Source organism: Eulemur rufifrons, chromosome 7 (genome assembly GCF_041146395.1).
Source record: "Eulemur rufifrons isolate Redbay chromosome 7, OSU_ERuf_1, whole genome shotgun sequence".
Taxonomy (NCBI): domain Eukaryota; kingdom Metazoa; phylum Chordata; class Mammalia; order Primates; family Lemuridae; genus Eulemur; species Eulemur rufifrons.
The window spans coordinates 77,812,526-77,825,638 of NC_090989.1; the positions used below are offsets into that span (position 1 = coordinate 77,812,526).

The 13,113-nt window shown below is 38.5% G+C and overlaps 1 protein-coding gene across 7 annotated transcripts in view; it reads left to right on the forward strand.

Annotated features, from left to right (window-relative positions):
- The window catches only part of IGF2BP2 (insulin like growth factor 2 mRNA binding protein 2), a 161,507-nt gene that overhangs the window by 105,095 nt on the left and 43,299 nt on the right, over positions 1–13,113 (forward strand). For 5 of the 7 annotated variants that reach the window (XR_011233882.1, XM_069472812.1, XM_069472813.1 and 2 more), the window contains 5 exons: positions 2,517–2,565; positions 3,646–3,697; positions 6,967–7,030; positions 9,406–9,678; positions 11,595–11,729. Coding sequence is in view for 6 of the 7 variants with exons in the window: in XM_069472812.1 (XP_069328913.1) it covers positions 2,517–2,565; positions 3,646–3,697; positions 6,967–7,030; positions 9,406–9,678; positions 11,595–11,729 (573 nt within the window). In the remaining variant the exon portion in view is untranslated. Of the gene's footprint in view, positions 1–2,516; positions 2,566–3,645; positions 3,698–6,948; positions 7,031–9,405; positions 9,679–11,594; positions 11,730–13,113 lie in introns of all 7 variants that reach the window. The other 2 variants (XM_069472811.1, XM_069472815.1) reach the window with 1 other exon arrangement.

The following is a 13,113-nucleotide window of genomic DNA, read 5'->3' on the forward strand; positions in this document are numbered from 1 at the left end:
AGAGAAAAGAACTCCCCTTTCCTTCTCCTCTTGACTAACTGGCAAGGAGAAATAGACAATTCATTTTCCTGGGTGGGATTGGGAGTGTCCTCATCATGAACAGACCACTGCCAGCAGCCCGAGTGCTTTCCACAGCCCTGGGGTTTCAAGTTCTCCTTTTCTACTGTGTACTTGACCCCACGCTAGACCGTAGAATAGTAAACAAGGAGCCGTCCTTGGGGAAACCATCCCACCAGCATGGTGGGGGGAGGGACAGCACCAGCAGATAAAGAGTGAGCTGTTAGAAACGTGGAAGAATGTGGAAGAAATAATTCTGCCTGAAGATGTTCCAGAAAGCTCTGCAAGGATTGTGTGTGAGCTGGGTTTTAAAGGACACATAGAAGTCCTTCCTGGGGAAGAAGGGGACAGGCATCCTGGTTACCCTGACTAGAAGGCATTGCACGCAGGTTGTCCCTGACCCTGAAAGATAATCTCTCAGGGTAGGCCCCCAAATGACCTGAGAGCTCCAGTTTAATTGGTCCTACCATAGATATCTCTGTTTCCCTTTTTTTAGTTCTTAGTTCTTTTTCTTCCTTTCCATCCTGATCTAAGATTAGAGGTGCTACAGACTAGCTTTTTAGAGATCACTCCTCCCAGTGTCCTGCTTAACGAAGGTTCCAGTTACTGAACTGATTGCCTGATGTGCAGTCTTCATGTGAACCAGTACAGGGAAATGTTAGTTTTAGACCCATTTGATTCGCATTTGGGGTGCTCAGCACTGGGCAGTTTCCCTACTTTTGCACTAGAAACGAAAGGTTTGCCAAATAAATTGATAATCTGTTAAATAAGAATTTGAGAATACCTAATCTAAAAAGTGAGGTGTGTTTTTTCTCTTTTTTTTTTTACTTCCAGTATACTTTAAAAATATATATATTCATTAAAGCAACCCTAGTACAATTGTTAGTTTTTAAAAGCAAGTTAAAGTAAAACAAATACAATCTCATTTTAAAAAAGCAAGTAAGACAGAAGTAGCTAAAATGAAAATCTGCCATTTTACTGACCGAATCTGCTTATAGCTACCTTTTTCCATGTATTTACATATACACACATTGAATAACATATAGTTTTGTGCTTTTAAAAAACAGGATCAACGTAATCTGTAATTAGCTGTCTTGTAACAGCATGCCTTAGAGAGTTTCCTATGATAGTGTGCATATGTCTACATTGTTCTTAGCAGCTGTATAATATGCCGTATGATGGCTCTATTATGGTATGTGTAGTCATGTCCTGTTGGTGAATATTTAGATTGTTTGCAGTCTCCGTCCATTACAAATAATGCTACAGTAGCTGTCTTTGTTCAGATTGCTTTGTGCTCATGCATGTGTTCCTTCCAGTAGGGTTTCTACCAGTAAATTCTAGGTTAGCAGTTGGAGTCAACGTTTATATTTGGAAATAAAAGGATTTTTCTTTAGAAATATTTTATTTTCTTAAAAATTCTGATGCCTTTTCTACAAATAGGCTTGTTGACAACTTCCATAGAGAATTTCCCTGTAGCCTCTATGGGATGGTGCTGTCGGTTTTATTCTGAACTATTGCCAAAGGCGTGTCAGGAAACAGTCTTCACAGCATAGAGGTAGAAATTAGTTCTTGGGTTTTTTTCCTTCCTTCTCATCCTGACACAAGATTAGAGATTCTGTATAGTCATTAAAGCTGCCCTAGTAAAGAATGAATACATTCACATTTTTAAAAAATCAGGCAAGACAAGAGTAGTGTATTGGAACCACTACAGAGTGGTGGCCCTCGGCTCAGTGCAGTGACTCATTTCTATAATCCCAGTGCTCTGGGAAGCTGAGGCAGGAGGATTGTCTGAAGCCAGGAGTTCGAGACCAGAGGGGTGGTCCCTCTTGCATTTAATAAAAAAGAGCTAAGAAAACTGGAGCCCCTCATTTACTTCATTGTCTTTTTCTCCATTTCTTCTATCTCTCCTTTTCTTTCTCTGCTTGAATTGTAACATTCCTTTCTGGGGCTATTGCCCATGTTAAAGCCACGGAGAAACATGTGGCTGTTGTGTAGTAGCCACTGTTTAGTACCTCTGACCCTAGAAGGAAAGAAGAAGAAATAGGGGTACATGGTGTCCACCAAATCTATTCTCTGGCAACCCCTCAAAATAGTTACCCTTTGGAGTAGGGTCAATTGTAGGCCATATTTTGAGGAGGAAGGGAATAATTCTATAGATAGAATCTGTATGGTGATTTAAATTCTAACTACTTTGATAGGATATTAAAAAGGCAAATGTGTATTTAAACTGTTGTTTCTTTAGCTTGTTAGGATTTCTTGGTTTTTTTTTTTTTTCCACTGTAATTGAAAACCTTAAAACATGACTGTTGTGAAAAGATTCACAGTAAGAATATTTTGTTGATTCCTTAGTGAAGATAGTGAGAAAATAAACTCAAATCATGATCTTAAGCCTGTTTTTATTATTGCTGCAGTTTGTGTCCTAGAGAAAAGTGTCATAGTCTGTGGTTTTATCTTTATAGGAGCAGGAAAATTCAGATTCGAAACATCCCTCCTCACCTGCAGTGGGAGGTAAGCCATTGTCACTTTTTAATGGGTTGACAAGACACTTTCTCCCTTTTTTAGTTCTCTTTTACATTTAAGAGTTAGACATCCCTCAGACTTTTCCACAAATCTTGTGGGTCCTATTTCTTCCTTTTTCAGTACCCTGATGTGTATGATCTGTCATGAGTTTAGAATCATATTTGTTCCTTTCATGCTGTAGAATGTACACTTTGATCTCTCGTGTTTTGTCTTGTCAAGTACACTACCAAACACCAACAAACAAGCTGTGAAACAAAATGCGTACCTTGTTCATGATTTTTATCTCATGATTTTAAAAATGATTTGTATCTTTCTGAATCATGATTTAAAAAGAAATCAATGAAAAACCAACAAAATAAAAAGTTCTTTGTTGGTTTGAGCAGATTTTTTGTTTGTTTTGAATTAGTTTCTATGAGTAACAGCTAAGGTATATTTTCAGAGTTGTAAAACTTATAAGATTGCTACCTTAAAATAAAATAAAAATATGATAAGTGGCCTAATTGCATTATTTAAAAATAAACTGCCTGGTGTTTTCTTCCCCAACCCAAAGAAAATCAAAATAGCCTTAAAGGAAACAATGTTTTGTCTAACATTTTTGTTACTTATTTAAAAACTTTTTATTATGGTAAATTTCAAGCATATACATCCCATTGCTTTGTAAAATAAGGAGATCCTTGGGAGGAAAACTGGAGGATGAATCGTTAAATCTTTCAGTAAGAAGAAGTGAACCACTTTATCCTGATCCTCATTTCAAGAGCAGCAAGTGGGTTCCAACCATGATGATGAATGTGATTGTTAACAGTTACTAAGACTCTGGAATTCTGCTATGCCACCTTAATGAACAGATTACTTGGGAGCCAATAAGCAAATGAAAGAGTCCCATATATTTATTCAATTTTAACTGTTTTTCTGGAAGACCTGAAATATCAATGTAATTAGATCATTCCTATAACTGTCTTTTTTTTTTTTTTTTTTTGCTTTAATTCATTTGCTAGGGCATATTACTATACCATTTTTTGTGAGTATGATCTTATCTTCCTATTCTGACATTGAAGCTTTCTCTTTCAGGTGTTGGATGGACTTTTGGCTCAGTATGGGACAGTGGAGAATGTGGAACAAGGTAATAAGTGAGGAGATTAGTATACTGAGCTTTGGAGAAAGATATTACCTGTTATTTCTTATAGGCTGGGTCAACTCCAGGGAGAAATAGTAAATTCATATTTCTTTGAAACAAGCTTCCTAAAGTGTATGTTTGTATATCTACATGTAAGAGAAATCTGTGTCTTTCAGTGTATATCTGCATAGTTTATTATTTTAAGGAATATGATTTTCAGGCTATTTTTCTTATACCCTGCAGTGTGTTCAAGCACTGGACAAACACTGTCAGGCTGGGTGGACTAAGCTTAATTCACTAGGAGTAATTGGATTTACATTCTTGCTACTTTCCTTTTCCTGGATAAGAAAAACATACCCCTCATGTCTTTGACTGTTTTCCAAGGAAAAGGACTCTTACAGCAAGAATCCCTTTGCGTGCTTGTGATAATGCAGATTCCTAGGACTCTCCATATACCTACTGGGTAAGAGTCTCTGAGGGAGGAGCTCGTGAATCTGTATTTCAAACAAGCACCCCAAAGTGATTTTCATGTGCATTCAAGTTTGAGAACCACTGTCTTAGAAGCAGTGCTGCAAATACCCAGAAAATACTTTTCTTCCTGACACCCTCATTTTTATCTTCTAAAGTGTGAAATGCTATGATTTTCAAAAGGAAAAAAAAAAGATACCTCAAGCTGATATCTTATGTAGCTCTTTAAGAGTCCTGGAAAAGTAGATTCCAAGCTCCTGATGTGACAGGCAGTAACATGTGAGAAAGATTATTTTTGCCTTGGCCTGGAAAGCAGAATGTAAATTCAGTCCCTTACTGACTACGAGCCCTTCAGAAAGTCACTCAGCTTCACTGGTTCAGTGTCCACGTGTGTAAAATGGGAAGAATAATCTCCATTCTTTCTCTATCACTGACTAGTTGTGGCACACAAAAAGAACCTGTATAATGTATTTGTAGACAGTGAAGTCATACATCATCTTAAGGGATTAAAGTTCACTTAGGAAAAATCATAGCAAACCCATTTTCTCACGTGATCTATTCTATCTGCCAGTATAATTAATATAATAGTTTTAAAGCAGTAATTATTTAGATATTCTCCACTCCATGAATATTAAAAATATTATTCACTTCATGCTGCTGCCTGCTCATGCCCAAAGGTGAAGGGCAAGAGCTCAGAAGGAAGACATGATTTACAAGGATTCTGTTTCTCAGTTCTTATTTCCCTCCACATGGAACAGAAGACATTCTAATGGTTGGATCTAGTAGCCCAGATGGCCTTACCATGAACCTGTAAAAGTTACTAAGACCATGTTATAAATTCAGGACAATGCTACTAAAGGAAGCAGTATTCCAGGTCCTGAGGCGGTTTACAGCTCCTGTGGCACCTGTGCCCGTGGAGACCGTCCAGTTTCCAGCTGCCTCACAACTTACAGTATAGAACTGTTGAGCTATTGTTTTATCCTGTTTCAAGGGGGATTCCTGATTCAGCAGGAAAACATTTTCAGTAGAGTTTTAGGAAACTTTATAGAACTTTCAGTCCAGTGAAATAAATTGTTTGAATGGAGCTCAGCTCATTCCAGAATCAAAGAACTTCCTGATTTCCTGAAGACAAACATCTTGGAAGAACAGGGAATGTGACTAAGAAATGAGAACAAAATCTGAGAATCCTGGTGGATAGCTTTATTCAGGAGGTTAAACCCAGCCCTTTCTGGGTCTACAGCCCCATCTGTAGCACTAGAAAGCAGCAGATATGAAACCTCAGTAGTGTTCTATGTGTCAGCACTGAGAGAGGACGGTTGTGGGCTACACAATCCCCTGTTTTGCACTGTGAGGACTCTGGGTAAGTGTGAATGAGAGGGCAATGTGAACACTCCTGGGCAAAGGCGAGGGCTGGGCTCAGTGTTTATGGCATGTAGCTCTCAGTGGCAGTTCTTCCTGAGGATTATGCACTCCCTTGCCCCCACCCACCCCAAAAGACTGCAGCTACTTGGAAGTTATTGGACAAACAATATTTTTAACAGTGGTCTTTAGCCTTTTTGGGGTCCCAGGTCCCTTTAAGAATCTTACAGAAATTATAAACCAGAAAAACTCACATTTCCACAAATTTGAATCATTTGAGAAGGAGAGGGTATTTTATAGAATTCCTGAAGCCCAAGCATGAATCCAAGGTTAAGAATCCCAGCATTATAGGGTTTTATTATTACTGTGAAAAACAGCTTCATCATGATTTTCTTAAATTATTCTTAATGTTGTTAATTCCAAATCTCCCAACAGCTTAAATGTTTTAAAGGGAGGATTTGATCTAGTCACATCTGTTATTTTAGGGAAAATAAATATTTTTGGTGTTTAAGTTTACTGGCTTGGATTGAGAAAATTTTATCTTCCCTATTGAATTTAATTTCTTACTGTGGAAGAAGAGGCAAGCAATTATGAACCAAGATAAGCCAGCTCACAAGAATAATCCCTTATTAGCCAGTCTTAGAGTTTATATGTTTTCTCCTTTAGCCAAGTAAGTGAGAATTGTCAGTTTTCTTTATTGAGTGTGCACAGTTACTAAATTTAACTCACAGAGTCAAGGAGTTCAGTGAAAGGGAAGCAAAAATAGTGATGATTCAACTTTGTCAACAAATGAAAAATTAAATTTAAACATTTTCTTATTTTATATACATCCAATTATTTAAAATAAACACAAACCATAACAATTAGAACCCATGCCTTGATCATGGTATAGTAAATTGATCCAGACCTCTAGGAAAGCAGTCTGAAAATACACATTAAAAAGCATCATGTTCTTTTACCTGGTTATTTCTCTCCTGTGATTTTAGCCTAAAGAAGTAATTCAGAAGACCACAAAATCAAGTGAATGTTTGCAGCAAAGGTGATTTTTAGCAACACTGTTTGGAACAGCAAATACTGGGAAAAACCTATTTGCCGACAATTGGGGAATGGTTAAGCAAATCATAACATTTGACTCATTAAATTTTATGTAGACATTAGAAATGAAAAATACAAAGAAAATGTCCATATACATATGCTCATGCACAAATATTTATAAAATAAGTGAAAAATATAGTTCTGAGTTATATATATAATAGATTACAAATGTGTTATACATGTGATTACAAATTACCATGAATGTACATGAATAAACACAGAGATGCAAATAACTGTAGAGCTAGGGTGATGAGGTTTTCTGTGTATTTTTCTCTAAAGTTCATCTGTTTACGTTAAGCCAGAGAGTGACAGCTTTTCTTTCTATGACAATGTAGTTTTTGCTTTTTCCCTAGTCAACACAGACACAGAAACTGCTGTTGTCAACGTCACATATGCAACAAGAGAAGAAGCAAAAATGTAAGTGGATTAGGGCTTACTTCCTTTTAAGTTTATTTTGGTTTTGTCTTTGAACTTCATTGAGTCCTGTGTCTATAAACCTTTTCTGAAAAGATAGGGATCAGTAGAGCGCTATCTATGCCACCTTTGACATACTGATGGAGCTCCACAGCATCTGAACCACCTCTGACATGCCGGTATAGTTCCAGAGTATTCCTGCCACCTTTGACATGTCAGTGGAGCTCCAGGACATTCATACCAGGATGTTTGTTGATCTGTATAGACTCTACTGTGAAAAATGTTTAGCTTTGGCATCAAAACGAAGGGGGGAACCATGTCTTGACATGATCAGGAATAGAGGGCACCAGCTCTGTGACACTGTGTCTGCTGGTCTCTGCTTTGCCAACCACTTGGAGCCACTTTTACCTGGAGCTTCCTCCGTACACCATGAGGAAGAAGCAGAAGCCTATGCTGAAACATCAGTTCTTCCTCTGTGTAATATTAAAGGGGAGATCCACCTCAGTGATAGCAGCAGCAGGGAGAATTGTCTGGCAGTAGTTAATCATAACACCTGGTTTAGGTTCTTTTCTCCTGCCCCCATTTTCTTCCCAGTGCCCATTCATTACTACATTGCTTCAGTAATAGTTAATTTTGAGTTTAGCTATTAATGGACATGAGATTGAGTTTTAAAAAATACAAGGCCAGGTGCAGTGGCTCATGCCTGTAATCCCAGCACTGTGGGAGGCTGAGGCAGGAGGATCATTTGAGGCCAGGAGTTGGAGACCAGCCTGTACAACATGGCAAGAACCCATCTGTACACAACATTTTTAAAATTAGGCAGGCATGGTGGCAGGCACCTGTAGTCTCAGCTAGTCATAAGGCTGAGACAGGAGGATTGCTTGAGCCCAGGGGATAGGTTGCAGTGAGCTATGATGATGCCACTGCACTCTAGCCCAGGCAAGACAGTTGGTTTTTTTGTAGGAGGTCACTGAAGTACCTGTCAGGTCACCATAACTAGAATCATGGTCACATGTGGTCATGCTTTATGAATGTGGGATCACCACAGTTATATATCCCAGGATTATAGTTATATTTCTTTTTCAAGGTTTCAACACACATAAAGATATATTTAACCCATTCTCATACTTTTAGTTTTCAGAAAGTTAATTCTGCATTGAAAAAGGTAAAAGTTATTTTGCTGTTAACTTTTGCACACATACTAAAGCAGGAGAAATACCAGCAACTCACCGTAATGGTATCCAGCTGCTGCTTAGGTGGACCTCTGTACATGATAGTACCCCGTTGTCTTTATTGAATTCAAAAGGTACTGCTTTGTGATAAATTCACAAACCCTAAACATTAGCACAGTAGAGTTGGGTAATGCTGTTAAACATGAAAAATTATTCTACTTCATGTATAGTTTTCAAAATATAGTTGTGGGATATCCTTTATCTTCTATTAAATTGATAAATATTTTTAAATAACAATACTCTGTTCTTTTGAAGATTCAAGGACACAAATGCTCTCCTAAACTGCTATGGGATAGTAAATATTGAATCCTTTCCAGAGGGCCATTTGGGAATACTTAGTAATGTTAGAATTCTGCATACTTTCTCCTTTCCAAGTACTAACCAAGCCTGACCCTGCTTAGCTTCTGAGATCAGATGAGATCGGGCACGTTCAGGGTGGTATGGCCGTAGACTCTGCATACTTTCTGATCCAGTAATTCTACTAGGAATTTGTCCTGTGTGCAAAGTTGTAGTTGCAAAGATGCCTATGGCAATGCTATATGTAATTGTAAAAGATTGGACATAACAGAGAGAGCTAACAATAGAGGATCAGTTGCAAAAGCTATTATAAATGAGTAGAATGTTATATAGCCATTAAAAATTATATTGAAAGATAATGACATGGAAAAATGTTTAGAGTATTAGCTATTTTTAAGGATTAGAAAACAGTATGTACAATAAAATCCATTTTTATAAACAATTATATTTAAGAAAGACAGGAAAGATAAAATGGATTAGGACTTATCTTTTTCTGAATTTTCAGTAATTTGTATTATGATTAAAATGAGAAGAAAGTTCATAATTTTACACCTACGTTTATGAAGAGTTTTTGATAAAGGGGTTACAGCCTTGGGTGTCGAAAAAAAGGAGAATGCAAAATTGTATTTCAAGTCTGACCAGGCCTATACATTGTGATCTTGTTTAATTGTTAACTGCAAGCTCTGAGGGAACAGAAATGGTGTCTGTCTTGCCCACGGGTGTATGCTCAGTGCCTGGAATGGCATCTACGTAGCCGCCTGGTAAACGAGAGTGAATGAACCAGTCTGCAGGACGGTCTCTCTTGATGTTACTCTCTGACAAAACTCTCCCATCCCTGCTGCATTTCAGAGCCGTCGAGAAGCTAAGCGGGCATCAGTTTGAGAACTACTCCTTCAAGATTTCCTACATCCCGGATGAAGAGGTGAGCTCCCCTTCGCCCCCTCAGCGAGCCCAGCGTGGGGACCACTCTTCCCGGGAGCAAGGCCACGCCCCTGGGGGCTCTTCTCAGGCCAGACAGATTGATTTCCCGCTGCGGATCCTGGTCCCCACCCAGTTTGTTGGTGCCATCATCGGAAAGGAGGGCTTGACCATAAAGAACATCACTAAGCAAACCCAGTCCCGGTACGTGCCTCCGGGGCTTCCTTTGCTTCCTTCTGAGGGGTCCCCTGTGTGCTGGTGGGTAACTCAGCCACCCTCAGGTCACTATTGCTTATATCAGCGGGGGGCTGTGCTATAGGGGACAGGGGCTTTTTTCAACAGGACTACTAACAGAATAACATCAAGCTGGGGGCTTTGATGAGCTTTCATGCCAGTGGCCTCATGGTCATACCCAGAGAGGCTAAAGGTTCATGAAGAGGGTACTGGTGACCTCACAGCCAGGATGTTGCCATAAGCTAACTAATGCTTGTGAATGCATGGATTCTTAAACGAGCAGAGGTGTGGGGCTCTGTGGGATCCTAGAACCCACTCATCTTAGCTCTTACCTCCTCCCCTGAATCAGAGCCCTGGGGCACTGTTCTTTGAGATCACCTAGGTAGTCTCACAAAGAGCTACATAATAAAGAAGTGGGTGAGTCACTGTCATGTCTAGCAGGAAATAAAGTACACTGACCTTATGTGTCGTATTCTATATGTTTAAGGAGACTAAACTGGTTGTAGGAGTTTTAGCAGATAAAATGACTTGTGGAGTTGCTGATTTTTGTATGTTCTGAGACCATAGCACGATGTAATAAAGAAAGCACAGAAAACAAAGACTCATGTTGAAGTTTTACCACTCAATGGCTATATGATCTTGGAAAAATCTTTTAACCTCTCTGAGCATCAGTTGCTTCTTCTGTTAAAAAAAACAGGGGTTCCTGTCTGTTTTGCCATGCTTATTGTGAGAATTAGTACAGTCAGGCAGATTGACTGAAATAATTAATATGAAAGCACTTAAATTGCAAAGCACCAAATTACTGACAAATATTAGTTATTTGCATGTGCTAGTACATTTTATTCAGGTCAGTCAGTGAGTGTCTTGTAACCTGAAATAGAAAATGCTATTTTCTTCTAAACATCTTATAGTTATCCCAAAATAATAGACACAAATATGGATGAGTCCCAGAGTGCAGGATCTTAGGAGTGAAGTGATGAAATAGGAGAGAGGGAAGTTACTGTCTGGTATTCCCTTTATTTGAAAACCAGCCCTATCTTTCCCTCCAAGTTTGCTTCACTGTGAAAGTGATTTTTACTTATATGTCTTTTTGTTCCAAAAATTGTTTAAGGTGGCTAAAAAAAAAAAAAAAAAAGCAAGTTTAAATGGAAGTGAGGGTTGCTCTCAAATGTACCTGTTTCTTAGAAGTGGGCCAAAGACTCCGCTCTGGGCTTTCTAACAGCCAGAGTAAAAAGGGATATAATCAATTATGTGATTTTGAAAGTTAACAAAAACAAGTAGGGCCACAACTACCCAAAGAAGTCTGATAAAGTCATCAAGCTTTTGAGCCATTAGTTTTAAGAGCCTAGAAGAAGGCAGGCTGCCAGTGGAAAGGAAACCAAAAACTTAGAGAGGCAGAGAGAGGGCATGCCTCTGTTTTCTATCCACATTCAAATATATAAAACTTGCTTGAATTTGGTGTTTGGATTTGGATTAACATATGGCTTTTAAAAGCTGCAATCAGTTCAGAGACCGGCACTGTGCCAATGTGCAGTATTATCCTTCTCACTTTACTCTTCACTTCTACAGTCATTTGAAAGGCTACACAAAATACTTCATTTACCAAACTGGCTTCATTACCAAGTTGGCTTAGAGCCTTTGTCCCACAGCACTCCTGTAAGAACCGTTCCCTTCTAAACGGAGCTGCAAAGAATTAGTTTGGCACAAGACCCCTTGCACTGCTTGCCTCCTTCTTGGAGAATGGCATTGGTTGCAGACGTGCTAATGACACCTCCTTGTCTGTCTGTGTCCTTGCTGTACGTTGGCTGGCATGATGCTTTCTTGGGACTAGGGTCTTATCCCAGATGACATTGTACTTATGTAAGCTCCTGATTCTTTTCCTGCAGGGTAGACATCCATAGAAAGGAGAACTCTGGGGCTGCAGAGAAGCCTGTTACCATCCATGCCACCCCAGAGGGAACCTCTGAAGCATGCCGCATGATTCTTGAAATCATGCAGAAGGAGGCTGATGAGACCAAACTGTAAGTTTGCATGCAATGCCCAGATCACTCAACAGAGAATAACAGCAACTTCTCCCTTATTTAATCCAAGAAAAATTTTTAAAAGCTCTTAATCTGTTACTCAGTAAAGGGGTAAGGAAGGGATTGTGCTTTAAGAAATTTGTTCCTAAGAAGAATACAGTGGGAGATCTCTTATATTTACAATATGGCTGTTTCTCCACTTGCGTGTTTTTCTTGGTGATCCTAATGCTTCCGTCAACCATTGCTAGTAATTATTGGTAGGAGCATATAGACTCACGTTGTCCGGTAGAACTTTCTGCAATGATGGAAATATGTTCTATATTTGCACTGTTCAACAGTATAGCCACTGACCATATGTTGCTATCGAGTACTTGAAATGTGACTAGCACAGTGGAGGAACTGAACATTTTATTTTAACTCACACAGATTTAAATAGCTACATGTATGGCTAATGGCTATCATATTGAACAATGCAGGTATAGAATGTACGTTGTCACCAAAGCCATAATTTACTATTCTGGAAAAGGTTTTTCCTGCCATGATTCTAAAACATTTACACTCTTAAAATTGGATGACATTTCCTTAAGTAGTAGAAACTAGTTTCCAAGTGGCTACTTTATTCTTCTTCCTCTTTTTTCTTCTATCTCTCCCCTCCCTTTCTTTTATGAAATACTACTTAGGATCCCACAGTGTAATGAGTGTTGTGTCAATTTGAATGGCAAATACAGTTCTTACTAAACAAATTGATTCTGTATTATAAATGAATGGAGTAGACAATATAATAAGTAAAAAAAGACATTTTAGTTTGGCATAATCTGTTTGTGGGCAGTAGTGGCAATTTTATAAAGAAGCAGTAAGGGATGAATCAAGTATAAAATTAATTTTGCAAATAATGTCAAACATGAGTGTTCCAAAACCAGGAAGACGAAAGTGGTCCTTCAAAGAAGAACATCGCAAGTCAATTCTCAGATTTCTTAAGGGACTCTCTCCTTTTACTTATGAATTATTTACTTGGGGCTTTTGAAATCCCCCAAATGCCATAGTTTAATTTGAAGAAGCCTCTCTCTCATCCAAGTGATTGAGAAGTTTATAAATAATACCTTCCTTGGTTCTTCAAGGAACTTAAAAAATTGTAAATGTCAAAAAGATTGATTTATAAATTGGGTTTTAAATTTTCATGTAAAGCCAAGATAGAATTTGAATATCTTGGAAATAAATTTCTTTTGAGTTCCTACACTATGCTAAGTACTATGCTGGGAGTTGAGGCTACAGCCATGAACAAGAGCCAGTCCCTGCTTTGATGAAGCTTACAATCCATGGGAGAGATGCTAATTAAGGAAATAATTACACCAATAAGTAATTAAGTGTAGCTATGAGAAATGCT